General features: G+C 34.4%; 2 protein-coding genes across 2 annotated transcripts; one reads left to right on the top strand and one right to left on the bottom strand.

The window, feature by feature from the left end:
- Window positions 1-894: 894 nt before the first annotated feature.
- Window positions 895-2,397, bottom strand: LOC107922394 (uncharacterized). Its single transcript, XM_016852413.2, has one exon. The coding sequence runs from the start codon at window positions 2,074-2,076 to the stop codon at window positions 964-966; it is 1,113 nt and encodes a 370-aa protein (XP_016707902.2). The 5' UTR covers window positions 2,077-2,397; the 3' UTR covers window positions 895-963.
- A 10,624-nt stretch (window positions 2,398-13,021) lies between these two features.
- Window positions 13,022-14,583, top strand: LOC121213934 (uncharacterized). The gene is made up of 3 exons (XM_041087312.1): window positions 13,022-13,397; window positions 13,849-14,267; window positions 14,449-14,583. Exons 1-3 carry the CDS (start codon window positions 13,022-13,024, stop codon window positions 14,581-14,583), a joined length of 930 nt encoding a protein of 309 aa, XP_040943246.1.
- Window positions 14,584-21,215: the final 6,632 nt, after the last annotated feature.

Genomic DNA, 21,215 nt, shown 5'->3' with positions numbered 1-21,215 from the left:
GACAGATTTTGTTGATTGGTTTTGAACGATGCAGTTGAGTTTTAGAACTACTAAGGTTTATTGCAGAGTGCATTGCATTTGGCCTAAGCGAGAAGTGGGATATCCCTTCTCTTTTGTGGACTATATCAGTCCTTTCTCACATTTCATCATCATCCAAACATGTTTCTTTATTGCAGAGTGCATTGCATTTGGCCTAAGCGAAAACTGGACTAATATCAGTACATTTCATCATTATTCCTAATCAAAACATGTACTTTTGTCTCTTTTGCAGGTGAAATGTGAGAAAGGACATGAACCATCGACAACAGATGGTTTTGCTGTTTCACGAAGACATATGATGAAATATTTAACTGCCGAAGTTCTTGGTCTTACCCTTCTCCCGAAACCTGCAGAAGCTCGTATGAGTAGACTTGAAATGAAGAAAAAGATGATGAAGAAGCTTGAGGAGCTTAGGGAGAAGGCTGGAGTATCTAAGCCAAAAACTGAGAATAATGGGATGAAGAAGTCTGCGATATTGCCACTTCCACTGCCAGCCCCAAGAAGGCAGAGTTGGAGCATTGGTGGAAGCAAAGGTTAACAATGCTTTGTGATTTTGGGAGTAATAGGTTGGTTTGTGTTGTCAATTTTCCTGGAATTTGTAACTAAAGTGAAATTAGCTGAGGAATTAGAAGACTTGGTTTTTCGTATCTATTTGTGTAGCTACTCCAGCATTACTAAACCAGAAAGACTTATGTGATGAAATATTGAGTTTTTCGGTTCAAGAGTTCTTTTTTAATATTGAGAAGAAAAAAAGAGTCATTTACATATTTAGCACCAATTTTCATGGAGACCACAGACCTTTTAATTCCATTAAATTACTTATTAAGTCATTTTCATAAGAAAGTTGGCCCAAAATGAAAGATGAATTAATTATTTCATTATAAATTACAAAAAAAAAGAGAGCAAAAAAGCACAAGACGTAGACTAATTGATTTTTTTGTCCATGTTGTTGACAAGCTGTTTCATTTGGAACCTCCAAATCAAAAAATAAGCCAAACCTAGCCCTAGCAGCACATAAATCCAAACATGTTCCTCCCCGCTTTCTCTCTCCGACCTCACCTCCACTATCTTAAACCCCTCCCTCTCTTTCCCATTTATACCCTCCATCACATGCCCATATAACACATACGCCCTCCCTTCCTCACCCACTACAACTGAGGTTGCGAACCCTTCCTCCTCAAGGGCAGTTTTGTCATACACCACCCCTTCTCCCCAACTATCGTCGCTCTTCAAAAACCAAAGCTTTTGCGTTGACACCACTAAAACGACGCCGTCTCTCCTGATCGCAATCCCATCTGGCATAACCAAATCCTGGTTCAGCAAAACTGTCCTCGCTTTCCCATTCTCCTCATCCACCTTAAACATCTTGCCGGTATTGCTTTGCACCACCAGTAAATACCCCTTGCTGACGTAAGCGATTCCGTTGAGGCCGCAATCGTTGAAGGGTTCGTTTTCGCCCATAACCGATGGGTAACGGCTAAAGGCTGGAGATCTCGAGAAGATCCACGCCTCTCCCTCTTCGTTGACTTTCCAGATGAAGTTTCCGACCGAGTTGGTGACGTAAGCGTTTCCCTTGAAGTCGACGGCAACGTCGTTCGCAACGTCACGCCCGCGGCCGATTGAGGCGATGAGGGAATCGGGGTCGGAGGGGAGGAGGGAGAGAAAGAGGCGGCGGCGGGTGCGGAGGTCGTAGGCGACGAGGGCGTTGAATGGAGGGAGAGGGGAAACAGAGTGGAGGCAAGCGAGAAGGCGGTTTTTAGTGAAATCTACCGTCAGACCTAAAACAGTAACGTTTTCAGGGAGGGTGGGGTCGGAGATCAGAGTTTCGACAACGCCTGCGTCGGAAACGGAGTGGATTGTACGGTGGTTTAGGGAACCGACGATGAAGTGCTGGGCTAATGGGTCCCAGGCCATGCCTTCTGGGTAGAGGTTAGGCCATCGGAAATCGATGACATGCGTCTTCCCGGCGACGGCAACGGCAACGCCCATGGTAACGATGATAACTAAGGATATAAAGCTAGTTTTTATTGGAGACATGATGGATGGAATTTTTTTTTTCTTTAGTGGTACTGAAGAGGGAGAGTTCCTTTACTCTCTTTTTATTTGTTAAAAGGAAGTAGAGTTCTGAAGGGAATCGATCAATTTAACCTTTTTTTTTATTTGTTTTGTAATTCAATTTCTTGTCAGAAAAGTTTTTCCAAGGTTTTCTTGTCAAACAGGCTCTTTTTTATTTTTTTTTTCTGATATATATATATATAGAGAGAGAGAGAGAGAGAGAGAGAGAGGTAGAAAAGGTTTTCTTTTTCTTTTAAATATGATCTCATGAAACAAGCCTCTAAGACATTTAAATTTTCATGATATATAGCTTAAGAAAATATATTTTACGTCCACTAGTTTGTCAAATCCAATCATAACCGCACATTTGGTTTTCATAAAAATTATTTTAAAAAATTTATAAGGATTTTAATATTATAATTTTATTAAAAATAATAACATCGACCCATTAAAAAAGTAAGTGTCATTTTTTAAAATTTTATTTTCTCATTTTTTAAAATTTTATTTTAATAGCGTTTTTTTATTTTTAATAAAAAAATTTAGAATTTTATAATTTTTAAATGACTGTTTTTATAATTTTTATGATTTTTTAAATAATTGTTAAATTTTTATAAGGGCTTAATTGATTTTCTTATTTGTTAATAAAGCTTTTTTTTTTACCGTTTAGCTTTATTAGTTTCAAAAAATTTTAATTTACTTCCAATAAAATAGTAGAGGTCAAATTGAATTAATGTGTAAAGGTTGAGGACTAAAACTATTATTATACCTTATATATAAACATCAATTTTTAACAATGGGATTGTTTTACTCACTCATCTAACTTACAGGGGTTAATTTGCTCATTTTCTCAATAGAGGAGCTAAAATGTAATCTAAAGTATAGTACAATGGTTTGTGGTACTTTTATCCTGAGATTTGTTAACTTCAACTATAAAAAATTAATGCCAGGTTTAGGTCATTGGAATAAAATAGAAATTGCAATAAAATATTATCTTATATAAATAGAATAGGGTTGTAATGAGGTAAAACAAGTTAACAAGACATGTAATAGGTATTACATTATTTGGTTGATTAAGTTATTGTTAAGGAATATGCAAGGAATAGGTATAAATTGACAAGTTCATCCTTGAGTTGAATAAATATATTTTATTTAAAATTCTTAAATATATATTAAAAATATCTAAATAAATTATACATAAAAATAAGATATAATAAAATAACAAGTTATTTTAAGTATATTTTAATTAAAATGAATATTTAAAAAATTCAAAAATAAATTACACATTATTTAGTAAAAAAAAACTACATTAGCAGTCAATAGCTTTTGAGGTGAGGTCTTTCTCTAGTGGGATCCATTTTAAATCAATAGTTATGGTTGAAAGACATATTATAGTCATTTGATCAAGCCACAATAGTATCTAGAAAATTGTTCTAGTGGCTTGAAACTTGTTAATCTAGTTAATAAAGAAAGAAAAAAAATGTGTTTTTAGCTATTTAAAATGGTTTTGTATTAATTTTGTGAATAATGACATAGGTATGGGTATTTACGAATACAACGGGGGCAGGTGGGGCCATTTCCCCTTAGTTTTTTAGAAATTTACATGATATCCCCTTCAAGATAAACTTTAGTACATTAAACCTCTTAAAAATTTAAATTTTGCCCCTCAAACCCTAAAAAAGGCCAATCCCGTTTAAAGTAAATAGTAAAAAAACATGAAATCGACAATGCTAATATAAGTTTACCTCCTTAAGTAGTATTTCTGGATCCGCCACTGGATATGGCAACATTTTGGCTATGTCTTTTCACACTTGGCATTTATGATTTGCAACACTTTATTAATTTAATGGAAACAATGATATTGTAACAAAATTCATGGAAAATGTATTTAGATTTGGGAAATCATTTTCAATATTATAACAATCTTCGAAGGAGGAATGTTGCATATTATGTGAAAGATGTTGGAAAAATTGGTATCCAAAAGAGATGGGGATAGTGCCTACAAATGGCGGTTGTCGATTGATTGAAGAAGAAGCACTTTGTGCTAGAAAATTCAATTTAGAAAACAGTGTTTTTAGGCACAATGGAAGTTTAAATTTTTTTTCTTTAAAATCGAGCCATTTTGATATTTATAACAATGAACTTTAATTGAAATTATAATTGTGCTTTGTACAAGGCGATTAAGTCGATCCCAACTTTCTACCAAATGACCTTCTCTGCTAATTCTCGAATCATGAACAACTTTGAGTGTGAGTTCAAAGTATTACAAACCAATTGTAAAGAAAGAAGATTTTATTTAACTTTTAGTGGGCACGTTAATTATTTCTATAACCAGAATTATGTACTTTTCCCAAAAAAATAGAACTTATTCTATAAAATAAATTATCACTATTTTCTGACAGAATACTAACACTTGTGAAGTGTTGTGTAAAATTTAACACATAATTTCTATTTATAGAGAATCAGTACAATAGTTCTATTTTAATAATATTTAATTAAATAATAATATTTTAATATAAAATAAAACTTCTACTCTAATTAAAATACATAAGGGGCGGCTACACCTTTAGGGGAATAATAGGGTTGTCACCCCTTACATGTATTATGTTTTTATTGGGCTTTTCATGTATTGAGTTCAATTATATGTGTTATCTAGACTTATCCAACACTTATAATTTATCCAACTCAATATTTATTTTCTATTTATTAAAATATTATTTATTTAATCAGTTAATTAAATTAACTAAATTGTTTTCTCAATTAAATTATTTTCTTAACTTAATTCTAATTTCGTTAAAGTTATGACAACTTTATCGTAATAGAATCTATGAGGAAAATATAATTAATTATCTTATTCAATGAATCCATGATGACTAATTAATTTTATTCTTACTTCGAACTTCAATTATTCAATTACAATATTCTGTACTTAGCGAGAAAATGCATTCATTGCGGATAATGATACATGCAATCTTTTTCTTTTAATTCATCGTTTTCATTTATTTCATACTTATTAGTTCTACATGCAATTCTCTTCTAGTTACCTTAAGCTAACGAAGGGTTCGATTGGACATATATAATCAAGGCTCAAATAATTTGTAATTAAGTTTCGACTCTTTGCCTATTAATTACAACATTATTTAGTCATGAAGTTATTCAACTAAAGTATCATGACTGAGTTCTCCATTATTATCGACTATTACAAAAGCTACTTATTAAGTGCTCGTCCAATGGTCATGCCACAAGTGTGTTACCCTTATAGGATATCTTTAATCTCTTTGGGATAAATGTGTTCTCCCAATATGATCCTATTTTATCTCATGGTAACCACTATATCTTTCTTTATGAAAAGCCAATTACTAAGAAATAGTAATAAATAATATATCACTAAGACAAATGACTCGTGGTCATATTACTTTCCATCTATCATGTAATGTCGATGATAGGATATCACTTACCCTTTACTAAGCTATGAATTCCACTATTGTGGGATGATGCTACATCATATAGAAGTCATATACCCAACACACCAACTTTTGGTTCATTATCTATTTGAACTTAGGCTTTTATTCACATCAAAGTATATATATGAGTTACGCATACATAGTCCATCATCCATGTAAGATTAAGGTATGTCACACTATGTGATACATGGACGAATGAGGTGAAATTTATTAAATTCCATTCACCGAAGCTGTCAATTTTCAAGTTTAGGGAATCAGTAGACTTGCGATGACTTTTTGGATGGGATCCAGGTATTTCTGAGTTGAAATGTCTTCACGGCGTTCAAATATCTATCTCTTATTTTTGAAACGCACTTTAAGTCACTCTAGTGGAAAAGCGATTTGTAGTGACGAACTTTGTGAACTAGAAAAAGATGGTAATGAGAATTTTTCCTTTGAGTCTATAGATTTAGATGATACACAAACGTCAGGTTCTCTTACTAAGATATATTATACTGAATTGAATATTCATAATACTTGTGAAGGGGATATGAGAAGTGAGGAAAAATCATGTGACAAGATAGAGGAGAAAAGAGACATTGAGTGATAAAAGTCTACTTGATGGTCCATATGAGGTAAAATTAGAGAGTTCTCAAGTGAAAAAAGAAAATAAAAAAACAGGAAAATACCCATACAAAAGTGAGGAATGATTATGTTTTAACTAACCTTAACTTAAATTTTTTTAGTGGTTTTTCTTCATTACAAGACTTCAAGGATCCATTGACGGACTTCCAATTATATTACTTTACCATCGAGAGAGGATTTTACTTGTGGGAAAGAGGTAAGTTGAATATTGATAATTCCCCACAAGTGCTACAAGGTAAGAAAGGTAAGGAAACATTAGAAATTGATTTAAAAAGGTATACATTGAATGTTTTTTTATAAGTATGCTACTAATCTTGTTTTTCCTTACAACATGCTTTCTCGTTGGTCAAATTTTATTAAATCTTGGTATGAAAGTTCAATTGATTTTATGGGTTTATCTAGATTTGTAAAGGTTAAAAATAGTAATTATGTTACACTAGATAGGTTTATTAAAGTATATTATATATTTGCTCTTGCAACAAAATTTTATATCTTGATCTTTAACGATAATTTTTTACATAATCTTAACCTTCTTGATTTTTATAATCACGTGATATTCTTGACTCATCGTTGAAAATTCTTATGGATGACCATGTATATTCAAAGAAAGTTACATGTTATTTTTTCCTTAAACACTCATTTGCCTAATATTTCTTTGTTTAGTGTTGATGGTTTCTTTTTGAAAGAGAGATACTTGATTCATGCTGATTTGGGAGATCAAAATCATATCTTTGATCCTGGAGATAGTTTTGGTGCACAAGAAAGCTTAGGTAAATATTTTTTTTCATTTTTTTGTTATTTGTTCTAATATCTTTTCTTTCTTTGTAGTTGAAGATTCAGGGACGAATCTTCTTGAGGAAGGGGCAAATGATGAGAATCTTAAGGCTTAATTTCTGACCCATGGATGTGATGGACTACACTACCTCAAGGCCCAACAACAATGTCAAAGGCTAAGCAAATTGAACCAAGATTTGATCAAAGAAAATATTGGAGGACAAATATTTTCGAGGAAAGGGGGAATGATACATGCACGGATGGGGTGAAATTTATTAAATTCCATTCACCGAAGTTGCCAATTTTCAAGTTTGGGAAATTAGTAGACTTGTGATGACTTTTTATGTGGGATCCAGGCATTTTTGGGTTGAGATGTCTCATGGCGTTCAAATGTCTATCGCTTAGCTTTGAAACGCACTTTGAATCAGTCTATTTTGAGTTCGGGAGCTCAAGTTATAACCATTTTAGTGAAGACTACATGAACAAAATTTCTAGATGGGATTATGACGGGAATTACGAGTTTCAAGCTTTTAATTCAAGTTTAAATTATATTAGGTTCGCGTTTTGGGCTTAACTTTTATTATATATTAGCCCAATATTGTATTTATTAGCTCTTATTATTTTATTATTTTATTATTCTAAATTTTTAATAAGTATTAAGTAGTTTAAGTTATTTAGGAGTTTTATGTCAACAAGAAAGTTTAGTTTAAAACTACTTCTTGTTTAGATTAATTAGAGTTCTATTATACTTAAGAGTTTTATTTAGATTTATTTAGCTAGCCTATATATAGGCCTTTGCATTGTACACAAATTTATTAATTCATTATTATTCAACTTCTCTTTTGAGTTAATAAATTCTCTTTGAGTTTTTTTTTTCAAGAATTTCTCTTGAGTTTCTTTTAGAAGAGTTTTAACAATCTTTTAAGATTATGAGGATCATCTTCAAACTTTTTCTTGCCATGTTTTCTATCTTTGAGGGGAAATTAGAGCCGTTTGAATGGGGTTGTGGATTCTTTATGTTTCCAAGGCTTCTTAGGACTTCTACATATCACGTTCTATCTTTTCCATCTATCTTCTTTATTTTCTTCTTTATTTTTCCAATCTTTGATTTATTGTTATATTTATTTATCATATTTATTTATTTTTTATTTGTTTTATTTGACATGGATTTGATTGTGTTTCAAGTTGTCTCAAAATCCAAGTTTCTTTCTGAACGTTTAGTGCCCTAAGTTAAAACTGTGACTTTAAAAAACTTTACGATCTACTTCTGCGTTTATTCACACTCATTTGTATCACTATGAAAGTCACAAGTGAATAAATCCATAAACGGATCTAGGACTTATTCAACTTAGGTCTTGTCTAATGTACTGTCAGTCCAGTCAGTCGCATCTTTATCTTTATCTTTTTGGAGTAATCTGTGTAATACCTAAATTTTACCCGGCCCTTAATAAGCAAAAATAATAAAAATTCCAGTGTTTTTTTACAAGTCCAGAACAAAACAAGTTGGCCCAGAACAATAAAAGGCCCAAAATACAAAAATAGAGGCCCAAATCTAGTGGCCCAAAGCAGTGGCAGAAACCCTAGGGTTTTTGAGGTAAGCTTCAGCCGCCGCAAGCAAAGCCTCGCCCTCCGGATCTCCGCGCGATCTTCGTACTTGCACATCAAGAAAGGAAACAACAGTATATGGAAAGAAAATGCGAAGATTTGCAAATCGAATCATTAAACAGATTCATTCCTTTATATTGTTTGAGAATGGCTATAAAAAGCCATTAAATATACTGTAATAGGGATCGAAGAAAAATCAATAAAAAGAATAGCGAATATTTCACAACACAAATACAGAATACCAAAAAGAGCAATGAGCAATTGGAAAATCCAAAGGTTTAAACTCTTTTCGAACTACTGTTTCTCTTTTTATTTTCTTTTTTGTATTTTATTACAAGTAAATAAAATAGAATAAAATAAAAGACAAAAAAGGGTGTGAAAACACCTGTGTTCGGGTCTGTCTTGCCATGGGAGGATCGAGGGAGCCACCCCTGAGCATCGGTGGCCGGAAACTGAAAGGTTTCGGGCTCTATTCGCAATTTCTGCTGGTTTTTCGGAGATTTTGAACCCATATTTGGGCTTGGAAGGGTCGAGAGAGCCGAAAGGGTTATTTTCCCCTTTTTCGGCCACCGCAGATGGCGGTGCCTTCGCCAGAGGCCAGTGCGGTGGCCAATGACCAGCCGATGATCGGACTGGGGGGCCGGTGCTCGGAGGAGAAGGGAGAGATTGAGAGGTTTTTTAAGGTTTTTTTTTTGTAAAAAATGAAAAAATAAAATTTTGTGAATTGATTGTGGCTTAAATAGCCTGACGAAATGGCACCGTTTTGAAGGGACAGATCCGCACATTGACCGGCCCGCAAGCAGGGTTCGCGCGTTCTGGCCCCAAATAGGGAATTTGCGCGTTTTGTCCTCCTCCTTTCTCGCTCATTTTGATTCAGTTTTATTTTTATTTTTAATTTTGACCCTAAAATTTTGTTTAGTTTCGATTTAATCTCTATTTGTTATTAAGTTATTATTATTATTATTATTATTATTATTATATATATACATACACATTATTTTTTATAATAATATACATACATTTAAAAAAAACTTTTATAAATACCTGCACATATTTTATATATATTTTATTATTATTCTATTTGCATAACTTTTATTTTTACATATATACATTTATATTTTATACGCATATACATATTCTTTATTATTTTAATTTTTGTATACATACATATTTATTTATTTTTTAAATACTCAAATACATATATTTTGTTAAACACATTTCATAATTTATATATATGTTTATATGTTTCTTTATTTGCATAAATGCATTATATATTTTGTTATATAAACTTTATAATCCAAAGTTTTATATGTAAATTCATATGTATGCCGTCTTATTCTTCATAGTTCCAATGTATATATTATGCACTTTTTTATTTCATTCATTTGTTTGTTGATTTATGTTTTAGTATTTTTTTATTTTGCTCATTTATTTGATATTCTTGCATTGTGATTGTTTATTTTTTTTATTTTTGTTTATTTATTTGTTTATATTATTTCTATGTCATTGTTGTATTTATTATTGTTATTTGTTATTGCGACATTTATACATGCGTTCAATATAACATTACATCATCTTTTTACTCAAATTTAAAAATAGAAAATTTTCAAAACAGAGATAATACTCATATTTAGGATTTTCAATGAAATTAAGCCCTAACGTATTGGGTTCCAATTTTCTTTGTTAAATCCAACAACCGAGAATTGCTCCTTAATCAAAAATAAAATGAAAATCTTGTTATCGGAAATTCAATATGTTGTGTCCTAATGCATTGGATGTGACGTGTTGACTTCTCGAGACAAATATTTTTTCTAAAAAATAATAAAGGAAATATTCAATGTTTGAGATTTTAAGAAATCGTGCCCTAACGTATTGGGCCACGTTTTTTCATAAATTTTATTACACAAGTCTTCAGGACAAACTCATTTTTGAGGATACGAGATGTCGTGCCCTAACGCATTGAGTGTGACATTTCTTCTCCTAAATGAGAGAGTCTTAATAAATAACTTGATTTAATCAAGGATTGAATTTTTTTTACTTCTCGACATTAAGACACTTATTAATCAATTTGGTACCAATTTTTTGGGCATTACGAGGGAGCTAATCCTTCCTCGGACGTAACTGACTCCCGAACTCGTTTTTCTAAAAACTCGTAGACCAAAGTCGTTTTAGGTGATCCAATCACACCTTAATAAAAGATTGGTGGCGACTCCAAATTTTTATCGACAACTAATTTTTGTTTTTTCCAAAAATAAAAATGGTTTTGACAGCTTAGCGACTCCACTGGGGACTTTTTAAAAAATATATATAAGAGAGTCGAGCCACAAAGTTGATTAATTTTTGTCTTATGGTTGAGAAAATAATTTTTTTAAAAAATTGATGAGATCCTTTTGCATTCATTATATTCTTGCTTGATTGATCTGAGTTATTTTTGCATTATACATTACATGAGTTGAATGATTTTATCCTTTTAAGTGGGAGTGAAAAACTATTCCTTCGTGAGGTTTTCACCTCCGTATAGGATAATGGATCACCTTCGGAGTACATTGGTACCTATGCCTTCGTGAGATTTTCATCTCCGTATAGTCATAGGGAAAATGTATTCCCCTGAATCGAAGTTGATCTATATGAGCCTATAATGGGTGAAGATCGAGGAATCTGCTGGTTCTGGTACCTTTTCCCTAGAAGCCGAACTTCATATAGTGAACCTTAGAAATCCACTTTAGGTAGAACTATACTGAATCTTAGTAGATATCCGATTAGGTGTTTTACTATTTCTTGATTATATTTTATGTTTTTATATGATACTGACTTTTTGTGTTTTATTTTGATTGCATGACATGGAATTTCATTTCATCATAAAAGGCGTCGGTTCATATTCAGTTGCTAGATAGAAAGCTTATCATGGAAAAAGGGTTTCTTGATAAAGTGGAGGATAATGTGGCTGTCCGAACTTGGTCTGAAACAACGCAGTGAGAGAAAGGTGATAGTTTGGCGGAGGGATATGTATTGAAATTATGGGACTTTATGCGCATCAGTGTAACTCAAAACAATTTGCGAGAATTGAAGGAAATCTGGGATTAGTGGAACGACGAGGTTAGGCAAGCACTTGTTTCGAGCCCTTGCCCAGTTTTGGAATCCTGCTTACAGTTGCTTCACTTTTGGAAAGGTCGATTTGGCGCCTACAATAGAAGAGTATGTGGCTTTACTCCGATGTTCAAAGTTTCAAGCAGACAAGGTCTACTCGATAGCGATAAATGTGCCAACCTTTTCGAAGAAGCTGATGAATATAACAGGGATAAGTGAGCAGTGGGTTGCTACATGGATTAAGCAAAACGGGGATAGTAAGTGCGTTCCTTGGAAGAGTTTGAAAGATGCAATTCTAACGCACCCAGAAGTGAGGAAGAGGGTAGATGTCTTTGCTTTAAGTATATATGTCTTGGTTGTCTTCCCCAAAGCCTTGGGGCATGTTGATGAAGCAGTCACTGATTTATTCGACCGACTTGATAAGAGGGTTACACCAATTCTGTCAATTTTGACAGAAACCTTCAGGTCATTGAGTGAATGCCAGAAAGCGGGAGAGGGGAGATTTATTGGATGTGCACAGCTTTTACTCGCATGGTTTCACAGTCACTTTTGGAAGGTGGATAAGGTTTTGTATCGAGTTTTCTCTGAAAATTATTCACCACTAAAGGAGATAGTAGCTACGCCCAGGAGAGATGATATTTCAGAAGAAAAGTGGATGGGAATTCTTCAGAATCTTCAAGAAGAGGACATCGAGTGGAGAGCTCCTTGGTTGCTTCCAGATGAGATCCTGTATAGGTGTGGTAATTTTGATTGGGTTCCACTGCTTGGAATTCGGGGAGCTGTTGGATATGCCCCATTATTGGTGCTAAGGCAATATAGGTCAAGGCAATTTATACCTGCGACCCAAGGGATAACTGATTGTGGATTTTCGTACAGAAATGATGGTTATAGAAAGAAGATTCAAGAGATATCTAGTGCGTGGAAACAGACTTTCCGAATGAAGAGGTTAGCTGTGGGTCCGATGACAACTCCAAAGTATAATGAATGGTGGGTTAGGAGAATTAACGACAATATACCCAAGATAAGTCAGGAAAACAACCAGTCAATAGAGGAATATTTGCGGGTCGTCCCTTCTGATTTGGAAATCATAAGACAAGATTTTGAAGGAAGAAATGCGGAGTTAGAAAAGAAGATAGAACAAATGGAGGAAGAGAAGATAAACTTAAGATTAGACATAGATGTTCAAAAGCTCGAAACTGAAAAATTAAGAAAAGGGAAACAAGGTTGAGGAGGAGTTGGATGGTTTGAAGACAGATTATAAAATGTTACGTCTGTCAATGAGAACTGCCAGGTTGGGAAAAACTTCAGAACAATGGCGAGCAGAAATTCGAGAAGAGAATGACAAAGCTGATAGATGGGAACGAAAATTCCAAGAGATGCTGATGCGTAACGAGGCTTTAGAAAAGAGTTTGTCAGATAGCCAAAGAGAAAAAGGTGAATTAAAGGATAGGGTGACTGAGTTGGAAAGATCTCTTTGTCATTATCGAAATCGAAACTCTGCGATACAATTGAGGGCAAGCTTAAGCAAGATTGATGAAATGAAGGAAAAAATAAAAGAGCTAGAAACGGCGCTGCAAAATTGTGAGATCCGGATCGAGAGCTTGGAAGTAAATGAAAGTCGTAATAATGAACAGCTTTACTACTTTCGGAATCAAGTTAGGAGCAGAGATCATATTATGGAGGAACCTGTGGTCCAGATTCGAGAAGTAGCTGATCACATACAGACTTTGGCAGCACAAGCAGACATGCTAAGTGTAAAGTATGAATTAGAATCGGACCGGGGGCAAGAGTTAGCTTTTTTACTTAGGAAAATTAGAATTCTGAGTAATAGAACAAAGCTTTATTTGTAATTCACTTCATGTAAAGAAATTTAATTTCTAGTAAAGTTTTCTTAAATGGAATTGAATCAAAATTGACGCCTTTGTGCATTCATGCATTGCATTGCTTCATATACATTAAAAATATTAAAAGATTCTAATTGATATAAATCATTCCTTAGTTACTCTGGAAACCCACTAACCTACCAAACACCGTTACCATACCTAAGCAAAGTCAGGAGGCATGGACCAAAGATTGGAGAGAAGAGAGCAGATGTAAACACAGATGCTAGAGCAATTGACCAAATTTCAACAAGATATGAAAGATCAGATGCTAGAATTCCAAAGTAATGTGATAAACCAGTTAACCTAGTTATTGGCTCGAGGGTTAGAAAGAGAGGAAAGCCTAGTTGTCCACTTTGGGGAGGATAATGAAGACCCTGTTTATCCCTCAGGTTTTACCCCGATAAGTGTCCAGCCAGATATGCGTCCACAAAGGGTACCCCTTACTATCAAATCTCAACAATATCAGATCGATACCTTAACACCAATAAATCGCCCAATGGGCTCAAGATCTAATTTTAGGAACAATCTAGCCAATCCTATTACTCTTGATAATCCAACAGAAATAAAACAGGCGAGGGTGGAGTACCCAGATACTATAAAAGCCCCAAAGAGGAAGGGGAATAAGGGAGATAATGCAGGTAGATATAACAAGGGCCACTCAAAACCAATCGTTGTGGGCCGGCCAAAGACAGAAACCACCAGCCATCAGAGCCCTTTAAAGCGAGAATCTTACACTAAGGCAAATATACAAAAGGCCTCAGTTCACGCCTATACCGATGTCATATAGCGAGCTATATCAAAGCCTATTTAATGCACATGTGGTGTCCCCTTTCTACCAGAAACCAATGTTGCCTCCATTTCCTAAATGGTATAATACAAATGCTCAGTGTGAATACCATGCAGGAATTGCGGGGCACTAGATAGAAAATTGCACCGCATTTAAAAAGATAGTTGAAAGATTCATTAATATAGGCATTGTCAAGTTCGATGAAGCCTCCAGTGCAGAAAATCTGCTACCCAACCACATTGATAATTGGGGAGAATGCAATGAATGAAGAAGTGTTGGGAAGCGTTTACATCAACGCCGTATATGAAGACGCAATTGAAAAAAGACCTTGTTAGATATCCACCCTTATAAACTTGAGAGTGCTCTAAATAATCGGAGTGTAAAAGAAATTTCTGTAGCATTTAGAGCATATTTAGAGTAATGTTCAGAACACACTTGTTGCTTCTAGCCTAGGGGAAATAAGAATTTTTTTATGAAATAGGTTCATGTCTAAACATCGTTATTCTAATAAAATACATATTTATATTTATTTTTGAGCCAATATTCTTTCATTATTAATCTTTCATTCTTTTGGATTTTCTTCCACATTATTCCTTTATTCATTTATAATCATATTGTACAAATAATTACTCATAAATTCACACATTCTTTTGTAAATTCTTTGGTATTTACTATGGGTCCCTAGATACCAATGACATGAGTGACACTGCTACAGATTTCGAACCTCCTTTTGAGCGAGACAGGTGTTTAGAGGGATCTGATGACTTTGAAAATGACATAGATTGTAGCCTATTTCCAAACTTGTTGAGGATGGGATAGACAGAGCCTACCTCACAAGGAATCATTAGAAATTGTAAGCTGGGTGAAGATTAGAATTGACTTGACTGCCAAGACGAAGCAAGACTTTGTTGAGTTATTTCTAAAGTTCAAAGATGTCTTTGTATGATCATACCAGGATATGCCCAGGACAAGCGCTGATAATGAAATTTGCACAGCAGCACGATGTCAGAAATTCGCAGTGTGAACAATGCAATGAGAATTCTTTGCCAGGGTAATGCTTTTATAGTTAACTCAGCATAGCTTTACCCATTTGAAGACGAGTTTCCATCTCTTAAAGTTCTATTGGATTCTATCCTGATTGAAGAGGAAGATCCAAAGTTTTCTGTAGTAAGTTCGCCCTAGAAATCTGATATCAAAGAAGATTCTTCGAAAGAGATAACAAGGACTTACCTAACGCTATGAGCTTAGATGCATTAAAAAAAGAAAGAAAAAAAGAAAGAAAAAAATTGAAAAAATCAAAGTCAAAATAAAAGGTCATCCAAATCGAAAAGAAGAAAAAGAAAAAGAAAAGGTCAAAGCGAAAACCCGCAAAGGGCGCTTTGACCAAATGTGTATTTGAGATGAAAACCCGAAAAAGGTGACTCAAATTTTGAGCAAAATGGGGCATGGACGTTATCATCATCGAAGGTTTCTTATGGGTATTGCTTTATTTTGAGATCATTAATTACTTCAACAAACGGGTAAATGCTATTTTATACGCTAATATCATCATATATAGAATTTCAGAGAGGATTACATTGGATAATGCATTGAGCTTGAACAATAGCACGACAGTTGCGGTCTGTAATCAATTCAAAATCAGACACCACGATTCATCACTAAATTGCCTAGAGGTGAATATTAAGAAAGTTAAAGGAAAATGACTCAGACTTGCAATGACTGGCATGAGAAATTACCATTTTGCCATCCTTGCTTGTCGAACATCTATCAAGACGTTCACCGGGACAACACCTTTCTCTTTGGTTTACGGGATTGAGGTAGTTTTACCTATTGAAATCCCTCTCTCCGAGTATTAGTTGAGCTAGAGTCGGATGAAGCAGAATGGATCTAACCTAGGAAAAGGGTTAAAAGCTATTTATCAGGGTCAGATGTACCAGAAAAAAATGATACGAGCCATAATAATCAAGGTCATCTTAAAGAATTCCACGAGAAGGCTGGATGTTGGAAAAGATCATTCCTTTACAAAGGGACTTTAGAGGGAAATGAATGCCAGATTGGGAAGATCATTATGTTAAGCACTGATCGCCTAATCTTGTCAACTCAGATTCAGTCAAGAAACACTTCGCTTAAAGAAGGAGAAAGGACCAAGGTGAAAACCCGTAAGGGGCACTTTGAGTCATAAAATAAAATGGAAAAAGATGAAAGTGAAAAATAAAAATGGAGAGGCTAGGGTGAAAACCCACAAAGGGCACCATAGACCAAAAGGGGATTTGAGTTAAAAACCCAAAAAAGGGCGGCTCAAATATTGATCAGAATGAGGCACGAGATGATCAGAGCAACTTGAATTTTGACCGGATTAGGGTATGTGGTGACATTGTTATACCTGAATCAATAGGAAAGGGTAGGCGATATCTTGGGACATCGACAGAGTACTGTAGATCTCCTAAACACATGTCAAACTCAGAAAGTTTGTATAGAGAAGTTCAAGCTGCGATGTCTAGGGCATCCAATTTTTATACTATTTATATTGAATTTGTTATTATTGGAATACTTCATTCTTTTTCAAGATACACATTCCCAATCAATTTCTTTGTTATCCTTCTTTTTTGGCTATGCTCAGAACCAACCTTATTCTTATACATTGTTATGACCTTTTTTGTAAGCATGTTGATTAATGGACTAATAAAACTTTCACAAGGGAAGTTTTGCATATTACTCTAGAAGTTTCTAAATAATACAGGAACCTGAAATAGGACTATTGTTTAGAGCGCACCAAGTTTAAAGGTTGGAAATCTGAAAAGGAAGAATCTAAATTAGGATTTTCTCTTTGGATTTTGTTGTCAAAAGTATTGATTGAACAAAATAACAAGTTGTGTTGATGACAAAGCTTAAATAAACAAGCAAGTAATGATCACTAGGCAATACGAAGAAGTTACCTCGGAGAAGAGAGCCTTCATTTACACATGAGCCTTTGGTACGACACCCTAGGAATAGTGTAAAAGACCAGAAAGATTTAGATCCTGAACTGTGATAAGAGAGGATTAAGGAAAAGCCATATATTCCTACCTCTGGGTTATAGGGGGAGAATGATGGTACAAATTTTGCGCCCTAATGGATTGAACTTTGAGGTTTACAGTGGGGGGCAACCTGACTAAATGTTTCTTCAGAAAAGCCAGCCAAGAAAGAATGCGTTGTAGCACGTCAGTGTTAAAGCCTTAATAAACTTCGAGCAATAACAACCTAGGTGGGATCATTCTCAAAAAAAAAATTATGCAGTCGTGCAAACACCATTAACACATGTCTAGTTAGGGGCATTTGATTCATTTTATGCCATCCTAATCATTAGGCATAATTAGGTTCATTATACAAGTCATGTTCCCCAGAGAACAGATCAGTGAAGATAACAGATCTTGTCTTCCTGCATCGACAGCGAAGCAGATCAAAGACACCAGCCTTGCCTCCTCGGGTTGCAGCGAAGCAGGTTAAAAATAGCAGATCTTGTCTTCCTACACCGACAGCGAAGTAGATCGATAACCCCAGCCCTATCTCCCTGGACATCAGTGGAATAGGCTGAAGATTGTGAATCCTATCTCCCTGGTCAGTAGTGGAATAGGTTGAAGATTGTGAGTCCTATCTCCCTGGTCAATAGTGGAATAGGTTGAATATTATAAGTCCTATCTCCCTGGTCAGCAATAGAATAGGTGAGTCATATCTCCCTGGTCAACAGTGGAATAGGTTGTGAATCCTATCTCCTTGGTTAACAGTGGAATAGGTTGAAGATTGCGAATCTTTCTTCCCTGATGTTATAGCGGAGCAGATTAAGGCTGAGGGCAGCGAATTTTATCTCCTTGGCGTTAAGACTTGAAATAGCTGAAGTGGAGCGGATTAAAGCTGTGGGTAGCAAATCCTATCTCTTTGGCATTATAGTGGAACAAATTAAAGCTAAAGGTAGCGAATATTGTTTCCCTAGCGTTGCAGTGGAGCAGATTAAAGCTGAGGGCAGCGAATCTTATCTCTCTGGCGTTAAGACTTGAAATAGCTGAAGTGGAGCGGAATAAAGCTGTGGGCAGCGAATCCTATCTCTTTCGCATTAGAGTGGAATAGATTAAAGCTAAAGGTAGCGAATCTTGTTTCCCTAGCGTTGCAGCGGAGCAGATTAAAGCTGGAGGCAGCGAATCTTATCTCCCTGGCGTTAACACTTGAAATAGCTGAAGTGGAGCGGATTAAAGCTATGGGCAGCGAATCCTATCTCTTTGGCATTATGGTGGAATAGATTAAAGCTAAAGGTAGCGAATCTTGTTTCCCTAGCATTGCAGCGGAGCAGATTAAAGCTGAGGGCAGCGAATCTTATCTCCCTGGCGTTAAGACTTGAAGTAGCTGAAGAGAAGCAGATTAAAGCTGTGGGAAGGGAATCCTATCTCTTTGGCATTACAATAGAACAGATTGAAACCACGACGGCGAATCTTGTTTCCCCAACATTGTAATTTAAAAAACTGAAGATAGCGAATCTTATCTCCCTGAAGTTGCAGTGGAGTAGATTAAAGCCAATAATCCAATCTCCCTGAAGTTGCAGTGGAGCGGATTAAAGTGATAGATCTTATCTCTCTAAAGTTGCAGAGAGCATATCATAGCAGGTTTTATCTCCTTGAAATTACAGTGGAGTCGACCCAAGAAAGTGAGTCTTATCTCATTGAAGTTGCAGTGGAGCAGACTCAAGAAAGCAAGTCTCATCCCCCTGAAATTGCTGTGGGGCAGACTGAATAAACAAATTCTATCTCCCTAAAGTTGTAGTAGAGTGAATTAGAATGATGGATCTTACCTCTCTGAAATTACAGCAGAGCAGATCGCATCAAATTCATCTTTAAGTTGTAGCAGATCAAGTTGAAGCTATAAGTCTTATCTCCCTGAAGTTGCAGTGGAGTAGATTAAATATAGCAAATTTTGAGAAACTACAATGTACAAACCATATCCCTTTAATATTGCAATGGAGTAGATTGAAGCACTAGTTCCTATACCTCTGAAGATGCAGTAGGAAGGAATGATGCTACTTGAAGAAGAAGAGTACCAAGGTCCAACACGACTGGGTAAAATTGAGCATTTTTAAAGTCTTTGCTCCGTTCCCGTTACACGATAACGAGCAAAGAGGGGCAGCTGTAATACCTAAATTTTACCCGGCCCTTAATAAGTGAAAATAATAAAAAGTCCATTGTTTTTCTACAAGTCCAGAACAAAACAAGTTGGCCCAGAACAATACAAGGCCCAAAATACAAAAACAGAGGAGAAGGGAGAGATTGAGAGGTTTTTTAAGGTTTTTTTTTGTAAAAAATGAAAAAAATGAAATTTTGTGAATTGATTGTGGCTTAAATAGCCTGACGAAACAGCACCGTTTTGAAAGGGCCAGATCCGCACATTGACCCGGCCCGCAAGCAGGGTCCGCGCGTTCTGGCCCCAAATGGGGAATTTGCGCGTTTTGTCCTCCTCCTTTCTCGCTCATTTTGATTCAGTTTTATTTTTATTTTTAATTTTGGCCCTAAAGTTTTGTTTAGTTTCGATTTAATCTCTATTTGTTATTAAGTTATTCTTATTATTCTTATTCTTATTATTTTTATTATTATTATATATATATACATACACATTATTTTTTATAATAATATACATACATTTAAAAAAAACTTTTATAAATACCTGCACATATTTTATATATATTATTATTATTCTATTTGCATAACTTTTATTTTTACATATATACATTTATATTTTATACGCATATACATATTCTTTATTATTTTAATTTTTGTATACATACATATTTATTTATTTTTTAAATGCTCAAATACATATATTTTGTTAAACACATATTTCATAATTTTTGTATATATATGTTTATATGTTTCTTTATTTGCATAAATGCATTATATATTTTGTTATATAAACTTTATAATCCAAAGTTTTATATGTAAATTCATATGTATGCCATCTTATTCTTCATAATTCCAATGTATATATTATGCATTTTTTTATTTCATTCATTTGTTTGTTGATTTATGTTTTAGTATTTTTTTTATTTTTCTCATTTATTTGATATTCTTACATTGTCATTGTTTATTTTTTATTTTCGTTTATTTATTTGTTTATATTATTTCTATGCCATTGTTGTATTTATTATTGTTATTTGTTATTGCGACATTTATACATGCGTTCAATATAACATTACATCATCTTTTTACTCAAATTTAAAAATAGAAAATTTTCAGAATAGAGATAATACTCGTATTTAAGATTTTCAAGGAAATTAAGCCCTAACGTATTGGGTTCCAATTTTCTTCGTTAAATCCAACAATCGAGAATTGCTCCTTAATCAAAAATAATATGAAAAGCTTGTTATTAGAAATTCAATATGTTGTGTCCTAATGCATTGGATGCGACGTGTTGACTTCTTGAGACAAAGATTTTTTCTAAAAATAATAAAGGAAATATTCAATGTTTGGGATTTTAAGAAATCGTGCCCTAACGTATTGGACCGCGATTTCTTCATAAATTTTAAACAATTAAATATTTTCTTAAATTTTATTACACAAGTCTTTAGGACCAACTCATTTTTGAGGATACGAGATGTCGTGCCCTAACGCATTGGGTGTGACATTTCTTCTCCTAAATGAGAGAGTCTTAATAAATAACTTGATTTAATCAAGGATTGAATATTTTTTAATTCTCGACATTAAGAAACTGATTAATCAATTTGGTTCCAATTTTTTGGGCGTTATGAGGGTGCTAATCCTTCCTCGGACGTAACTGACTCCCGAACTTGTTTTTCTAAAAACTCGTAGACCAAAGTCGTTTTAGGTGATCCAATCACACCTTAATAAAAGATTGGTGGCGACTCCAAATTTTCATCGACAA

This window comes from Gossypium hirsutum, chromosome D01, assembly GCF_007990345.1.
Source record: "Gossypium hirsutum isolate 1008001.06 chromosome D01, Gossypium_hirsutum_v2.1, whole genome shotgun sequence".
Taxonomy (NCBI): Eukaryota; Viridiplantae; Streptophyta; class Magnoliopsida; order Malvales; family Malvaceae; genus Gossypium; species Gossypium hirsutum.
Note: the sequence above shows the minus strand (reverse complement) of the source record. Positions and strands in the feature narration are given on the sequence as shown.

What these genes read in the sequence shown, in the direction of transcription:
- LOC107922394 (XM_016852413.2), bottom strand. Translation starts at nt 2,076, where the DNA reads ATGTCTCCAATAAAAACTAGCTTTATATCCTTAGTTATCATCGTTACC.
- LOC121213934 (XM_041087312.1), top strand. Translation starts at nt 13,022, where the DNA reads ATGCTGATGCGTAACGAGGCTTTAGAAAAGAGTTTGTCAGATAGCCAA. An exon ending in AGCACAAGCAGACATGCTAA is followed by an intron (nt 13,398 to 13,848) that starts GTGTAAAGTATG and finishes TATTGGCTCGAG; the next exon opens with GGTTAGAAAGAGAGGAAAGC. An exon ending in AGCGAGAATCTTACACTAAG is followed by an intron (nt 14,268 to 14,448) that starts GCAAATATACAA and finishes GCGGGGCACTAG; the next exon opens with ATAGAAAATTGCACCGCATT.